This window comes from Hemicordylus capensis, chromosome 3, assembly GCF_027244095.1.
Source record: "Hemicordylus capensis ecotype Gifberg chromosome 3, rHemCap1.1.pri, whole genome shotgun sequence".
NCBI lineage: Eukaryota > Metazoa > Chordata > Lepidosauria > Squamata > Cordylidae > Hemicordylus > Hemicordylus capensis.
In genome coordinates, this window is record NC_069659.1 from 39,931,414 (window position 1) to 39,949,127 (window position 17,714).

Consider the following 17,714-nt stretch of genomic DNA (forward strand, 5'->3'; position numbering starts at 1 on the left):
TGCCAATTCAGCCTTCCTGTAGCCTTCAAACACAGTTGCTAAGATGACCAGGCTCCAAGTCCCCAGTAATTCAAGCCCTGCTAAGGCATAACATATGAACTCCATATGAAACTGCCTTCTGCTGATTCACTCCTGATCCATCCAGCTCAGTACTATCTACTCTGGCTGGCAGAGGCTCTCCAGATAAGTTTCCCCCAGTTCAACCTAAAGATACCAAGGATTGAAGGCTGGGACTTCTTGCATGCTCTTTCCACTGAGCTTTGGCTTCATGATGAACCCTTGGCTTGGATGTTTGTCCTCCAAGTATAACATAATAGAGTTTGCTTTCACTTTAGTAATGCAGTTAAGTCATCTGCATCTTAACTTGGGCCTAAAAGGAAGTGAACGCGTGCAGTTGCCTCCAAATAGATTAGACACTTTTCATCATTTCTACTCCCGCTGGGATGTAGGCTATGTTCTGTTCCAGCTGAAATGCCAAAATCATATTCAAGATAAGGCCCTGCATAGGCTGTGTGACAGCAACCAGTCCTTGAGAGTTCAAAGGTGTGACTGAGGGCAACCAGATCTTGTTTCCCAGAAAACTATTTCAACTAGAATTTTCCACCAAGAATGGCTTGACAAAATGGAATTTTACCTAATTGCGGTTTGCAGAGAAACAAATCCTTACTCTAGATTTGCATTTTGTATAGAGTTAACAAGAAGATCACAAAGATTCACAGATTTCCAGGACTCAATTCCCTCCCTCTCATTCCTTTCAAAATATGTTGAAGGTTCATGTTGTTTGTCCTCCAAGTATAACATAATACAGTTTGCTTTCACTTTAGTAATGCATATATTTGGCTTCATGCTGAATGATACATAACTGTGGGTTCTCTATTTCTGTAATATGGCAACAATTGTGTAACCTGATCGAATTAAGCCACCCATCTTAGAATAACCTCATTAGGCACACATTACTGACACATTCCCTGAGCACTATTGATTCTGTGCTGTAGAACATCAGGTGACCCATGGGAGCATAGTCAGTGGTCTCATTGATGTAGTTTTTAAATGTATCATAATGCAGAAAGGAGAAGCAGTAACAGAGCTGAATCATGCTTGATTAACTAGCCATTCTTTCAAAAACTGGCTTGTAAGTATGCAAGTCATTTTAAAAATAGCACCCACGAAGTTACCATGTAAAACTATCATTCTTCCACATCAGTAGGACTGGACTTCCTATGCTTAAGATATCTGCAGCTGGAAATCTTGGAGCTGGTAAGTTGAAAGCACCGAAGTTGCCAAAAGTAACATTACAGCCTCAAGAGTTGCTTTCCAGTTCAGATTTTAACTGAGCTGAGGAACAACTTAAGTCCTCCCTCACTGCTTTCTTTTCACCCACTTGACAGCTTCCAAATCCTCCCCTTCGCATCAGTGGTGATATGGAGCAAGGCCTCTCCTCCATGTGGCATGCTGCTAAGGGTAGCCACGAAGCACTGGGAAATAGTGGGAGGAAAGCCGTTTGGAGACTTACTGGGGGAGTCACGATTGGATTTCTCATAACACAGGAAGATATCTTATACCAAGTCAGACCATTGGTCTATCTAGCTCAGTCTTATCTACACCAACTGGCAGAGGCTAGCCAAGGTTTCAGGCAGGAGTCTCTCCCTACCTGGAGATGCCAGAGATTGAACCTGGGACCTTCTAAATGCAAAGCAGATGCTCTGCTGCTGAGCTACAGTAGCACAATAGTGCCATTCCCCACAATAGTCATTGGCAAAACAGAGCCCAATTCCAACAGCTTGGGGGAAAACAAACTATTTTGCAGATTTATGGGATAAGAGTTTGGTTTCCCAAGCCCAGTTCCAAAATCAGAAATGTTGCAGAAATAATTTGAAAGAGGTTCTCAAAAGGTCCATTTGGCTCCCTTGTTACAGTTAGTTGGTGATATTGGATAGCATTATGAATATTGTTCCTTCAGAACAAAAATGCACATGCCCATCTTTAATTGCTTTATGTTGGCTTCCATCTCTGCTTTGCCTCAATCCCATTTCTTGATAGTCAGCCAAACAGTACAGATGGAGAGTGGGTACACCCCTAATTTACACTTAATGGTGCATTCCAGCCTACTGATCCAGATAGCCAAGGGAATTACTGCCCATCCCTCCCCCTGGCTCCAGCTTGACTAGGAATACAGTAGTAGCTCCTGTTACATGAGGCTTGAGGTACTTAAGCCATCAACAGTTTCAACCATTTCCCCACCCAACACATACTCTGTTGATCCTATTCTTTACCCCATGGCAAAGGTTACTTGGGGTGCAAGCAGATAATGCACATACAGAATTGCACCCAATTCATATGCCAGATACAGCCAGGGGAAAGTCACAGAGGCAAGTTAATGCTTGCTACTCTAGTTGATTCTAGTTTTCAAGAAACGGTTGGTTGATGAAAACAAGCAACTTCTCTTTCCTTTAAGCCACTGAGGATATGGCCCAATAGTCCATTCAATCACAGCTGCCATGTGAAACACATACAACACAGGCCCACCCTCAAGTCTCAACTTTGGGCTTATGTTTTCTAAATGACAGTCTCAGAACTGGGTGTTTTTTTCAAGTGAACAGAGCTTCAAAAATAGGTTTTCAATATGGTGTACTGTTCAGAAAATGCCAAAAATCCCACTGGGAGTTTCAAGGGCTTGACCAGGTTCAAACTACACCTTTGTATACCCACCTGAGATTTCATTTAAAAAGAGATCAGGGAAGGAACAGGGAAGACTTTTCTATTGTACCTGTTTTTCCATGACAAAGTACTGAAGCCAGATACAGCCCAGATCATAGCCCTCAAATCACAACCAAGTGCACTACAATATCCTTCTTTTATTTAGTTTACAGAAGAATCTATCAGTACAGGTTGCAGAAAGAAAATGTTTAGTGCTATTTACAATTCATTTTAAAACTCTGCTCTATACAAATTTAATTTTGATCATTATGAACAATATTTTTGTAGGCCTACTGCATATAAAGCATTTTGTCAAAGCAATAACATTGAATAAAATAACCTGATTACATTTAATGAAGTTGATCATTCAGAAAACACAGAACATTTGTAAGGGCCATGGACTCAAGTACAGAACACAATGGTCAACCTGTAATTTTTTTTTAAAGCCTAGAGCTATTTATATGGATTATTGTTGTATTATTCTACACGCCAATCTATATTTAAGTTCTATAGTTATGTTTTTATAAGATTTTTATTAAATATATTCTACACATTTGTAATTTCAACTAGGAAGAATTTCTCCCCAGTGGAAAAAAATATAAAACTTTTTATATTTTTTTACAGGTTTAGGTGAAACTAACTCATGCTTTAGTGCTGTGCAAAATGTTTTTTTTAGCATTTCAATTTTTAAATTATATGAAGTATAAGAATGGTATCCTTTGTAACTATGTATGCTTTTAAAAACCAGTTTCTGATTCCCAATACAACTGCAAGCACTAATACCAAATGCAGATAACAAACAAAAACTTGTTATATGGCAAAGGTTTTTTTTCTTTTTTCTTTTCTTTTTAATTATTCTTTTGAAGTCACTAATGAGTAAGCATGACACTGGACACTAAAGTACAGATGAATAAGAATGATTGAAAAACATCAATTGTTGATATTCAAAGACATAAAATTGATTAGTAAATGAGGTCTTCTAATATTTATGCACATTAATAAAAGCCTATGAACTACAGGAAATTACCCCTCCCATATTAAGGCTAGGAAATGCACTCTCTGCACTTATTTGTGCTGTCTGAACAAGCACTCATCTAATGTACGAGAAGAGTGCACATCAATGAAAAAAATCCGTTTCAACAGCCCTCTACAGAGTGCTTTAAAATTACAGGCACATCGTTTGTTGCAGTGAAAATATATACGTCTATATAATCAGACTCAAATTTTAGTTAGTATTTTGTGCCAGTTTGGCCATCAAAGTTGACTTAGGTAGAATTTACTTAGTTATTTCCCCCCCACCCTTTCAGTTGGCCATTACTGAATTTAAGAAAAAAAGACTGCTGATAGTATTTTCCAGTACTGAATCATTTCTCTGTGTTTGAAATACTTAAGAGCTTTTGTTGATGAGGTCTATATTTTGTCAGCAATTTTTAGTGCAAGTTGCATCTAGAAATCTTGATTAGTTAAAGTTCAGGTTAAGGATGATTTTATGGTAGCAAAATGATTCCTGTTGGAGAACAGTTAACCTTTTCCTGGAGATAGACTGCATTGGAGAAATGATGTATTAATAAGCTTGTTCGACAACCTAAAAAGTAGAAATAAAAGAGCGTTTATTGTTCTAGGGTAGGGGGGGAACCATGATAGTGTTCATGTAATAATTGTTCAATGGATTCACAGATAGGTTCTTCCTAAGGGTGTCTGAAGTAATGTTGGTCTCCTCTAGTCCAGCGGCATGAAAGACGAAAACTATTTTACATCACAAGTAGCAGATACAGCAGAGCTTTTACAGGATCACACAGCAATTGCTCTCTCCAGTTTTTTCACGATTCCTCTGACCTGTGGAACAATGGAAAAGATTTTTTGCAAGACAAAGGCCACAAAATATTATTCTCTCAAGGTGTGCGACACACAGGAATGGAATAATTCCAAGCAGTACTAAAAGTTTTATGTACAAATCTTTAGCACACCAAATGGCAAGTTGGCTATCTAATGCTGTAATCCTAAATACATTTACCCAGGAGTACTACTGAGATCAGGAGGACTCACTTCTGAACACACACACACACACACACACACACACACACACGATTGTGCCACAAGCATTTATTCACATTCAACTACTCTTAAAAATATTTTAAACACGCATCTCGGTTTCTCCTCAACATAACACATCCATAATCCAAGGAGATTTGCTTGGTTTCTAAGCAGATGCAGGGAAACCACAGATACTTTGAATGTGTGCCCATCAAGTCTAAGTTAGAAATTCGTTGTATGGCCTACCTTGAGAGTTTGGCTCTGGCAATGTCTCTCTAGCCACCAAATGCATCACTGTTGTCTTGCCAAAAGGAAGTTTTAATGCTGTGTGAAAAGGAGAGGATGGTTTGTTATAGTTTCTCTTTATTCTTATATAAACAAAGCTAAATGATCATTTTCACTGTATTACTGTCCTTTCAGAGCCTGCCGATATAATATCCAAACTTTTAATTTACCCAAAGCACAAAGGTTGGTGTTCTGACTAAATTTCTCAATAGCACTATTCAAGAATTACTCTGAAGGACTATTAAATTTCAATAGGACTCCCTCTAGTAAATTCAGTCAGGATGTCAACCAAGGTTCAGAAAGGAGAAGTAAAATATTGTCACTACTCCACTTCTGGCAATATATTTGACAAAATCAACACAAAGCCTTTAAGCTCTTTGGCCCAATGAAAGGAACTGATACTTAAGGGAGACATCATCTTTGCCTATCATTTTCCTTTCATTTTAAACAACTGAATATTACATATTCACAATTTCCCATGTGCTAAAAATGCATGTTGCATCCATAATGAGGAGTCTGTGCATCTTCATATATTAACATGTATACAAATATAAATATTAGTAAAAATTCAGAGAAAGCATGAAATGCTTGAGTGAAATCTAGGAAGTGTTACATGCACAAGTCTTACTGATTTCAGGGGCACTAACTTGTGCCTGGTAAGTTACACAGGTTTCAATGAGACTTGAGTACTCATAACTGTCTCCCTCCTATTCCTCACCTCCAGTGCCCTTCTCATTGTTCAGCACAAGAACTGTACTCTCAACTCCTCCCTTACCTAAGCAGAATATCTGTTGTGCTCACTCTCTCCCCTCATTTCTATTATTAATATTTATTCATTCAACTTCTTCATTGCCCTTCATCATAAATATTCTCAGGGCAATTCACATTAAGAAAAACACAATTAAAACGGCAAAACAAAATTGATTATAAAAGTTACATAGCCGGTAGAACTGGTAGCAGCAAAGTCACATATTTTTATTATTCTAAACAACATAGGAGGGGCATATAATTTCATTAGCTCTGTATGGTTTCCCGTTTATGAGGAGATCATTAGTTCAAGTAGTATAATATTCTAAATAGTTTTAGAATTAACATGTTCCATCCATCCTTAGCTCTTCAGTGTCTCCCAAGTGCTGAATATTCATCAGGCAAGGCCAATGCACTTGCCATTTGAGGACACGAGGGTAACTCATTTGAAATGAACTGAGGATGAAAACTGGCACATTGTCAGGATGGGTAGATGGGAGTAGAGAAAAGCACTGAAAAGCAGGCAGTCCACTCACTTTGCTATGCTAAGGTACCTCGCCTCAGCAAGTCAAAAGTGATTGCAGGTCTGTGTGTGTGCACACACACCCACACACACACACCTCAAGCATGCACTCACAAATATGACCATTTATATTCTAAGATTTTATTATCTAACATTAGTGATTAGCTTAAAACAACAACCTTAGAATGAATATGTGTGTGTGTGTGGGGGGGGGGAATCAGAACCAAAAATAATCTTCATGCCACAAGGGGGCACAATTGAACTGTTTTTCCCACTCCAAGTAGGGCCATGCACTTCCCCTTGTATAAGTAATCATTTGCATCCTCAAGCATCTGCTAGAGGCAGCAATAATGCTCCTCTTCATTCCAGTTCTCAGCCTACCCACTTATAGTACTATGATTTAGGGCACTGCTACACAATTCCCATAACTTTTATTTCGAATATAGATTCAGGAAGAAATTGTTTACAATATATAAGTGACAGACACAAGTTACTTCTCCAAGTGAGAAAATGACTAATTATGATTAATTAGTACTTTAGTTAATATTAATATTAATATTTAGTTAATATTAATATTTAGTTAATATTAATACTTTAATATGACACAGCATAATATCACAGCATGTAGAATGAGTGTGAAAGAGCGTGAGTGTGTACATACACAGGACTTTTCTACGACCCCGAGTCTCCAGAACCCAAATTATTTTATTACCTCCTAATGTCACATTGCCATGCAGAAATCGTCCTTGATAAATAAGCCGCAGAATGTGTGGACTACTCACTTGCTCTTCTTCCCAGTCTGAAAAAATGGAGGAAGAGATTATCAAAAGATTTTTAAAAAATTTATATATCACCTAATATAGAAATCTCTAGGTAGTGTACAGAATTAAAACATAATATAAAATATAAAACATTTAAAATGCATAAAAAGATAGAAGTCATAATAGAGAGAAACACATTAAAATGTAAAAAAAAAAATTAGATTTCAGTTAAAAGCTTGGGAAAATAGTTACATCTTCAGTATCCTCCTAAAAGCAAACAGAGAAGGAGATGCGCTTATTTCAGCAGGGAGCACGTTCCAAAGCCCTGGAGCAGCTGCAGAGAAGGCCCGGTCCCAAGTCACTACCAAACAAGTTGGCAGCATCCATAACTGGACATCTCCAGATGATCTTAATAGGCGACAGGGTTTGTGACAGAGAAGGCACTCTCTTAAGTACCCTGGACTTAAGCTGTTAAGGGCTTTATAGGTAATAACCAGTACTTTGTATTTTGTTTGGAAACATTTCAGCAGCCAGTGCAGTTCTTTTCGAGTTGGTGTTATATGGTCCCTTCAAGTAAACCCAGTGACCAATCTGGCTGCCACATTCTGAACCAATTGGAGTTTCCAAACTATGTACAAAGGCAGCCCCATGAAGAGTTCATTACAGTAGTCAAGTCTAGAGATTACCAGCATATGTACCACCATTTTAAGGTCATTTGTCTTCAGAAATGGATGTATCTGGCGTATCAGCCGAAGCTGATAAAAAGCACTCCTGGCCACTGCATCAACCTGAGAAACCAGGGAGAGTTTAGGATCCAGGAGCACTTGCAGACTACGAACATGATCTTTTAGGGGGAGTGTAACCCCATCCAGAACAGTCAGATCTAAACCATATCTCGGATCCTGACCCCCTACAGACAGTACCTCCGTCTTGTTTGGATTCAGCTTCAGCCTGTTATCCCTCACCCATCCCAATATCACCTCCAGGCAGGCACTTGGGGGGTGGGGGTCATGCCATTTCCTGATGCAGTTGGTATGGAGAAATAGATCTGTGTGTCATCAGCACATTGATAGCATCCCAGACCAAACTTCCTGATGATCTCTCACAGAGGTTTCATGTAGATGTTAAAAAGCACTGGAGACAGTATGGAGCCCTGTGGAACACCACACTTTAGCTCTCATTTTTCAGAGCAACGGTCTCCAGACTCCAAGTGACACCATCTGGAATCTGCCAGAGAGGTAGGAACAGTATCACTGTAAAACAGTGCTACCCAATCTCACCTCCTTCAAGCAACCCAGCAGGATACCATGGTCAATGGTATCAAAAGCCACTGAGAGATCCAAAAGGATCAGCAGAGTCACACTCCCTCTGTCGATCACTAATTGGAGATCATCTATCAGGCTGACCAATGCAGTCTCAACCCCATAGCCCAACTGAAAGCCACTCTGGAAAGGATCTATTTAATCTGTGTCATCCAAAACTGATTATCAAGTGCAAGTCAAAAAGTTGATGTCGGCTCTGGAGAAAGCAACTTTTGCTAGGCTAAGCCAACTGAACATACTATGTAATTCATGGGAAACCAAACCAGCCTTTCCAAAAAGATGTTAATTTTTATGAGGACTGTATAGTAAATGCAAATAGGTTAAAAGCTTATAGTAGATGAAAATAGAAAATGTATGAAGTGATTAAATATATACAGGAGAACCTCAATATACGCGGATTCTATACCCGCGGTTTCACGTATTCATGGATGTCTAAATGACATCTGATTTCAGTATCCACGGCTACTAAAGGCTTAAAACCCATGCATCCGTGGTTCCTAGCTGTTCCTAGCTCTAACAGGGATTCCCAGATGTTACTGACTACAACTCCCAGAATGCCCAGCTGCAATGGGTTTTGCTTGGGTATTATAGGAGTTGTAGTCAACAACATCTGGGAATCCCTGTTAGAGGGAACACTAGTTCCTAGAGGGCCAGAAGTGACATCTTATTTATTTATTTATTATTTCTCTATGTAAACAGTTTTGGAAACTTCTGTTTAAAAGCAGAATATAAATATTTTTTGTTGTTGACAACTGCTGAGGTCACTCCTGGCCTCCATTTTGTGGCTCGTTTCTTTGAGAAAAAACAATTTTCTGCGGTTTTCCACAGTTTGGGGGCGGGGGCATTGCTGGACACAATAAGATCCCATGGAGCAAGGCAGAGTGCTTTTTTGTTTGTTTTTGGCCATTTTCCTGCCAATTTCACCTCTTTACTTTAAAAAACAAGCATTTTCAAGATTTTTTCAGTTTAGGGGCATTTTGTGGTCTGGGGTGCATTGTTGGGCACAAGGAGACCCTGCAGAGCACACTACAGTAGGGTTGAGGGTTTTTTGCCTTTTTTGGAATTTTTACAACTTTTTTGTGCATTCTGGAAACTAAACCCTCTTTCCTCAAAGGAATAATGCCTCGTTATTTGAGGTTTCATTATTCGTGGTGGTAGGCAAGGTATGGAACCCCCATGAGTAATGAGGTTCTCCTGTATATATTTTTAAGTTGTTCACTTTACCTTTCCTATACTTGAAAAATTCATTAACTGATCAGACAGTGAGGTCAGATAAACCAAATTAAACTCACATTACACACACACACTTTATATATTATTATTACTATATAGTAAATTCAAATATGTTAAAAGCTTACTTATAGTGGATGAAAATATAAAACCGTATGAAGTGATTAAATATATACAGGAGAACCTCATTATACATGGATTTATATCAGCGGTTTCATGTAGGCATCCCTAAATACCTGCCTGGAGGCCATGATGGGCTGGATGAGGGATAACAAACAGACTGAATCCAGATAAGATGGAGGTATTTATTGTGCCGTTTCTTGAGGTAAATGACCTCAGAACAGTGGTACATCTGCTGATCACCTCCAGACTTCACTACCACAATGCACTCTATGTGGGGCTGCCTTTTTATGTAGTCTGGAAACTGTAATTGGTCCAGAATGCGGCAGCCAGGTTGGTCTCTGGGTCATCCCGGAGAGACCACATCACTCCTGTCTTGAAGGAGCTACACTGGCTGCTGATACGTTTCCGGGCAAAATAGAAGATGCTGGTTATAACCTATAAAGCCCTAAACAGCTTAGGTCCTGGATATTTGAGAGAACATCTTCTTTGCTATGACACCCACCGAGATCATGAGGAGAGGTTTGTCTGCAGTTGCCTCTGGCTACTCAGGGACGGGCCGTCTCTGTTGCTGCCCTGAAGCTTTGGAATGCACTCCCTGCTGAAATAAGAGCCTCCCCATCTCTTACAACTTTTAAAAAGGCAGTCAAGGTACATTTGTTCATCCAGGCTTTTAGTTAGATACTGTTTTAATAGTTTTAACATTGTTTTAGATTTTAAATTATTGTAATGTTTTAACCTTTTTATTTGTTATTTTTATTGTTTTGTGGTAAACTGCCTAGAGACTTGTGTTTGGGGTGGTATACAAATGTTAAATAAATAAAACAATTTCATTAGGCATTATTGTTCATAGTGCAAGTGCACTTATACAGAGATGATATCTGGAGGATCTGTAATTATTCTGATCCTAAACCACATTGATTCCAGAGCATTTATGTACACTTTCCCTTCTCTCCCCAAATAAAAACCTGAACAAAAACCCCAAATCAATGCTGTCAATGCCTCATTATTTTAACTTGTGTATTAACACAATAGTTACTGTGATTTATATCATGTCTGAAGTTATGTAAAAATCTTGGGCATGAAGCACTGAGTAAGTAAGTTTATTGTTGTAACCACAGGTCATAACACATATTAAAGCATAATAAAACATAATACATAATAGCTACTACATCCTGCTTAAAGACAGACGGATGACATAAGACAGTAAAAAACATATCTAAATAACATGCATGGAAATAAAAAGATATAATTCTAAATACCTAACTGTATTTACAGCTCTGGGTACAACTTGAATAAGACAGCTAGTCCTAGAACTACAATTTAGCCAGTTGTAGCTAGCAGATACAGTTCTCGTCCTAATTTTAAAAGACAATAGAGCAAAAATGGCCACTTGATAAATAACATAAGGGAACACATCTGCCAGCAAGTAATTAACACATTCTGTTTCAGAACCTATGAATTTATCAATAATCGGACCCAGAGTTTTTTGGGTTATTGTTCATAAAAGGAACAGTGTAGGACGTAATGTTTAATGTCCTTCACATTCCCCTGGCCACAGGAGCAGACAACCCACTGTTCCACAGGAACTTTGTGAAATCTACCCTTTGTGAAATCAAGATATGCCGAGGGCATGGTTTGGAAACGTAAACTAGTAGATGCCTTCATTAGTGGTGCTTTGGTGATGTTTAGTAGGTACTACAAAGTGGACCTGTTTTTCTTGAAGTGAGGATAACACAGGGAGAACTTTGAATACTGGACTAAACCAGCATCTCGGCTGGCATCCTGTTCAAGGAGCCAATCACAGACCTTTTCCCTACCCCAGTCTTAAAGTTCCTATTGTGAAGGCAAAGAGTATATTTGTAGAATATGGGATAGCATATCTGCCCACTGATTCCCCTTATGGTAGTGCCAATAGAATGATTTAACTAGATGGACTTCTGGAAGGTTAAGTTTCTTAAAATATTTTAGCAGTACCAGATGGACTCTAACGTAGATGCATAAAGATATTGGACACCCCCTAAGAATTGTTCTCTGGACGGCTCACAAACAAAAAAATAGAATAAGACATACAATTAAAAGTACATTAAAAGCAAAAGTACATTATTGTAGCAAAATGCTACAATAAGATACAAAAACATTTCAAATAAACATTTTTTAAAAGCCTGGGTGAACAAGAAGGTGTTCACCTGGCGTCTTAAAAAATAGTGATATGCCAGGCAAGCCTCACTGGGGAGGATATTCCACAAATAGGATATTCCACAAATTCCACAGCTGAAAAGGCCCCCTCCCTAGTAGTCACAGCCACCTCACTTTGGTAAGGGCACTTGGAGCAGGGCCTCCAAAGATCTTACAGTCCAGGTAGGGGCATATGGGCAAGGTGCTCTTTCAGGTAACTTGGTCCCAAACAATTTAGGGCTTTAAAGATTAAAACCAGCACTTTGAATTGGGCCCAGAAATGGAGTGGAAGCCAGTGCAGCTGAACAAGCATTGGTGTGATGTGATCAGAACACCCAGTCCTATTAATAACCTTGCAGCCCTATTTTGGACCAACTGCAGTTTCTGAACCATTTTCAAAGGCAGACCCACATATAATGTATTGCAGTAATCTACATGGAAGGTTACCAGAGCATGGTTAACTGGGGCCAAGCTGTCCCTAATTTAGGTAAGGCTGCAATCAGCATATCAATCAAAGCTAATAAAAGATGCTCCAAGCCACATAGGCCACTCGAGCCTCTAGTGATAATGCTGGATCAATGAGCACCCCAAACTGTGAACCTGGTCCTTTAGTGGGAGTGCAACCCCATCTAGGACTCCCAAATTCTCTCTCTCTCTCTCGTGCACATGCACAAAGGGCTTAACACAGAATAGAGTCTTACAGCAAGGAAAATCATGGAGATATGGTTGGGGTACAATCTATAACAAGTCCTATGGAACTTCTATAAAGCTATAATTCTGCTCTTTAATATAAGCAATTAATCTAGTATCAAGAGCTTAATCTAACTCCATTCTGCTTATTTTACTACATTGTTGTGAAATTTAAAACATGAAGATATAAGGGTTATAATCAGAAAATAGCAAGCTCCCTGTATCCAGTAAGATGTTTTGGGTATATGAAGTCCCCCACTTACAAACAGATTGTGTTCCAAACATTCGTGTGTAAGTCGGGTGTTCATAACTTGGAAAGCATATGGTTCCCAAGAGGAATGACTTGTTTGTATGTGTGAGTTGGCATTTGTAAGTTGTGGGCTTCCTTAATATCATACGTTATGGACCGTGGTGTTGCTAAGCGAGTGGGGGCCCATGTTCGCCTCAGTCCCTGGAGGCCCTGATGGGTTTTGGGGGGTGCACGTACAGCATGCCGATCAGTAACACCCCTGTGTGTGAAGGGCCACATGAGATCTCCGGAGCTCCTTCCCAGCTGGCGTTTGCTTGCAGGGCATGTGTATTTTCCTTTCTCTCCTTCAGTTAAGCCCCTCTGTCAATTCCCAAATGGAGATCATCCATCAGGCCAACCAAGGCAGTCTCCACCTCATAGCCTGCCCAAAAGCCAACTTGAAGTGGGTCTAGATCAGGGCTTCTCAACGTGTGGGTCCCCAGATGTTATTGGACTTCAGCTCCCATAATCCCCAGCCCCAGTGGCCTTTGGTTGGGAATTATGGGAGTTGAAGTCTAATTACATCTGGGGACCCACAGGTTGAGAAGCCCTGGTCTAGATAATCAGTTTCCTTCAAGTCTGCCTGGAGCCGGGAGGCCACAAACTTCTCAATCACCTTGCCCAGCCATGGAAGATTGGAGACAGGCCTGTAGTTGCTTAACTCAGAGGGATCCAAGGCAGGCTTCTTCAGAAGTGGTCTAATGATTGCCTCCTTAAGATAAGGATGCATCCTGCCCTCCCTCAAAGAAGCATTTATTAATCTCTACCGAGCCCTCTACAACAGCCTCCCTGCCTGACAGTATAAGCCATGACAGGCAAGGATCAAGAAGGCAGGTGGTAGGCCACACCATTCCAAGCAACTTGTCCACATCCTTAGGAATCACAAACTGGAATTGATTCAGGGTCATCACATAAGAGGAGCTTCTGGGCACCTCGGCAGCAGACTCTGTAACAATTGTGGAGTTTGAATCTAAGTCGGCCCGAATAAGAGAGATTTTGTCCACAAGAAACTCATTAAAAAGGTCACAGCGAGTAAGTGTTGGTTCCAAGTACTGATTACAGGGGAAGGGGCACACATTAGCCCCTCCCCAACCCTGAAGAACTCTGCTGGATGTGAACTTGCAGATGTGATATGGGAGGAAAAGAATTGCTTATTTGCTGCACTTATCGCCTGAGCATAGATCTCCTAATGCGCTCTACAGTGAGGGAAATAAGTATTTGATCCCCTGCTGATTTTGTCCGTTTGCCCTCTGACACAGAAATGACCAGGCTATAATTGGAATGGTAGGTTTATTGTAGCTGTGAGAGACAGAATAACAACAAACCAACCCTCAAAAGCCCAGTGCCCAAAAGTCAGCGATGGATTTGCATTGTAGTGAGGGAAATAAGTATTCGATCCCCTATCAACCAGCAAGATTTCAGGCTCCCAGGTGTCTTTTCACTATATGCAGGTAACGAGCTGAGATGAGGAACACCCTCTGTAAGGGAGTGCTCCTAATCCCAGCTTGTTACAGTACCTGTATAAAAGACACCTGTCCATAGAAGCAAGCAATCACTCAGCTTCCAAACTCACCACCATGCCCAAGACCAAAGAGCTGTTGAAGGATGTCAGGGACAAGGTTGTAGACCTGCACAAGGCTGGACTGGGCTACAAGACTATCGCCAAGCAGCTTGCTGAGAAGGTGACTACAGTTGGCACGATAACTCGCAAATGGAAGAAACACAAAATAACTGTCAATCTCCCTCGGTCTGGGGCTCCATGCAAGATCTCACCTCATGGAGTTGCAATGATCATGAGAACGGTGACAAAGCAGCCCAGAACTACACGGGGGGAACTTGTCAATGATCTCAGGGCAGCTGGAACCATAGTCACCAAGAAAACAATTGGTAACACACTACGCCGTGAAGGACTGAAATCTTGCAGTGCCCGCAAGGTCCCCCTGCTCAAGGCAGCACATGTACAGGCCCGTCTGCAGTTTGCCAATGCACATCTGAATGATCCAGAGGAGAACTGGGCGAAAGTGTTGTGGTCAGATGAGACCAAAATCGAGCTCTTTGGCATCAACTCAACTCGCCGTGTGTGGAGGAGGAATGCTGCCCATGAGCCCAAGAACACCATCCCCACCGTCAAACATGGAGGTGGACACATTATGCTTTGGGGGTGTTTTTCTGCTAAGGGGACAGGACACCTTCACCGCATCGAAGGGACGATGGACGGGACCATGTACCGTCAGATCTTGGGTGAGCACCTCCTTCCCTCAGCCAGGGCATTGAGAATGGGTCGTGGATGGGTATTCCAGCATGACAATGACCCAAAACACACAGCCAAGGCAACAAAGGAGTGGCTCAAGAAGAAGCACATGAAGGTCCTGGAGTGGCCCAGCCAGTCTCCAGACCTTAATCCCATAGAAAATCTGTGGAGGGAGCTGAAGGTTCGGGTTGCCAAACATCAGCCTCGAAACCTTTCTGACTTGGAGAGGATCTGCAAAGAGGAGTGGGACAACATCCCTCCTGGGTTGTGTGCAAACCTGGTGGCCAACTACAAGAAACGTCTGACCTCTGTGATTGCCAACAAGGGTTTTGCCACCAAGTACTAAGACATCTTTTGTGAAGGGATCGAATACTTATTTCCCCCACTACAATGCAAATCCATCGCTGATTTTTGGGCACTGGGCTTTTGAGGGTTTGTTTGTTGTTATTCTGTCTCTCACAGCTACAATAAACCTACCATTCCAATTATAGCCTGGTCATTTCTGTGTCAGAGGGCAAACTGACAAAATCAGCAGGGGATCAAATACTTATTTCCCTCACTGTATGTAGTAATCTGTCAGATTCGAGTCACGTCTTTCTCCACTTGTGCTCCAGTTGTCTCCCTCGCCACTTCAGCCCCTGTAGTTCTTCCCTATACCAAGGGGACAGTTTTGAAGCGGGTCGGAGAGGACACTTAAGAGCGATCATGTCCACTGCTCTGTTGAGTTGATTATTCCAATTCTTCACCAGTGTTGACAGGGTCGCCAGCAGAGCCAACACTAAATCCCTCCAAGGCTTCTTGGAATCCTATTGGATTCTCGGGTGGACCATCCTAAAGGGCCCCCTGCCCCTGCGGAGGTGGGACGTGGTCATGAGTCCAACCTTAACCAGATGGTGTTCCATCCATGACAATGGGGAAATCACAGGAGTCCCCACTCATGGAAAACTACCCTGTTCAGAGTGAAAGACCAGATCAAGCGTGTGACCAGCAATACCACTTCAAAATGAACAGAAGCTTCAAAATGATGTTTTATCCTATATGCCTTATTTGATAACTGCTTAAAGCTCTTACACATTAAATCACAATTATTATTAACACATAATAATAATAACACCACACTTCTAGCTCATAAAAGTTTACCTAGTTCAGGCCAAGCTGCAGAATAATGCAACTGACAGAATGAAGGGATTCAGTGGCCATTTTAGTACAGCTAAGTCATGCTGGTTGAACAGTTTATATATTTTTAAAAATTATAGTTTGAAAGGAAAATCATTTGAGATCTCTTTCCTGGCTTGATTTTTAACAATTATGGAGTGATGCTTGTGTGTGTGCTCTTGTTTATTAGCAGGAAGTACTACAAAAGCACACTAATTTGTTTAGGAAGTGTATTCACAAATAGGATTGTCTAAAAAAAACAAACAAACCCACTAGCCTAGCTAGTATTCAGCTTCAGGACTAGTTGCCAGAATCCTGCTTCATTGACCTTGGGGTGCCTGCAAATCTCCACCTGGCTGATAAGTGCTTCCTTCCAGCTTTGAAAGAGGCAAAAATTCAGTTTTCAGATATTCTGGTTGGTGGTGGTGGTGGACTGCCTCCAAAGACTTTGGAAGCAATTAGTGCAAATCTGATGCAAGGAGGAAGGGGAATCAAGGCTACCAAATACCTCATGTATGAACTGATGCTGGGCATATCAGGGCATAAGCAGATGTGTTATTGCCTTTGGTATCCTGTATTAACAGTACATTATCTTTGTGTATGCTTGTGAATCAAGACCAAGATTTACATAAGCTGTGATATAAAACAATTCTCATATGTCCTTCAAGGTCATATTTATTGCAGTCTTGCAGAAAGACCTGCAGGTGCTTCCTAAACTGCAAGTACATACCAATATTTTGCAGTATGAGAGCATTAACATGTCTCCCGTATTTTAAAAAAATCAAATGCAATAACAAAGCTATAAATACAAATATATTTGCACATGCGCAGTAGCCTTCAAAGGCCGCCGTGCTAGGGGAAAGGCCCGAAGACCACCCAAACCAGGTGATGGCTGTAAGAAGGCTGGAGGCTGGCAGGGGAACCTCCACAGTTCCCCCTGCCGCCTTGGAGAAGCCCCCTGAATGGGATAAGTTGAAAAAAATTAAAAAATATTTTTACACTATTCGGTCTGCAAACTTCCCTGGACCAAAACAAATTGGGGAGGCCTTCAAGGGGGTGCTGGACTGGATGGCATGGTCTACTACAGGTCCAGTTTGAATCTGAACTGGGCCAGTCGGTTTCATGCACACCCCTAATCCAGAAATACCTGCAATCTGAGACATAAGCTTTTTCAAAGTCCTAAATCAGTTCTCAGCTTGTTATAAGTCACACAGTAAGGCAGCTGCATGTGTGCAGAGTATCCTCAGTGCTGGCTACACAGGATGAAGCAGCTCCCATATGTTCATCATTTTCTGCCTGCAATAGTAGGAGCAGCTTTGGATCCCAGCCACTGAGAGTTTTCTCCAAATGACATGGAAAGGGATGCCTGTACTCTATAATCAATTATACTGCAAAAATGCAGAAGTGGGTATTAAGTGCAGAAATTTGGGAA

At 41.0% G+C, this 17,714-nt stretch overlaps 1 protein-coding gene across 2 annotated transcripts in view; it reads right to left on the reverse strand.

The window, feature by feature from the left end:
- Nucleotides 1–2,835: 2,835 nt before the first annotated feature.
- Nucleotides 2,836–17,714, reverse strand: part of UBL3 (ubiquitin like 3) — a 64,988-nt gene continuing 50,109 nt past the window's right edge. For both annotated transcript variants that reach the window (XM_053310444.1, XM_053310443.1), the window contains exons 3-5: nt 6,999–7,085; nt 4,978–5,055; nt 2,836–4,533 (exon numbers count right to left, since the gene is read on the reverse strand). In XM_053310444.1, the coding sequence (XP_053166419.1) occupies nt 4,481–4,533; nt 4,978–5,055; nt 6,999–7,085 (218 nt within the window). In that variant the 3' untranslated portion in view covers nt 2,836–4,480. The remainder of the gene's footprint in view (nt 4,534–4,977; nt 5,056–6,998; nt 7,086–17,714) is intronic.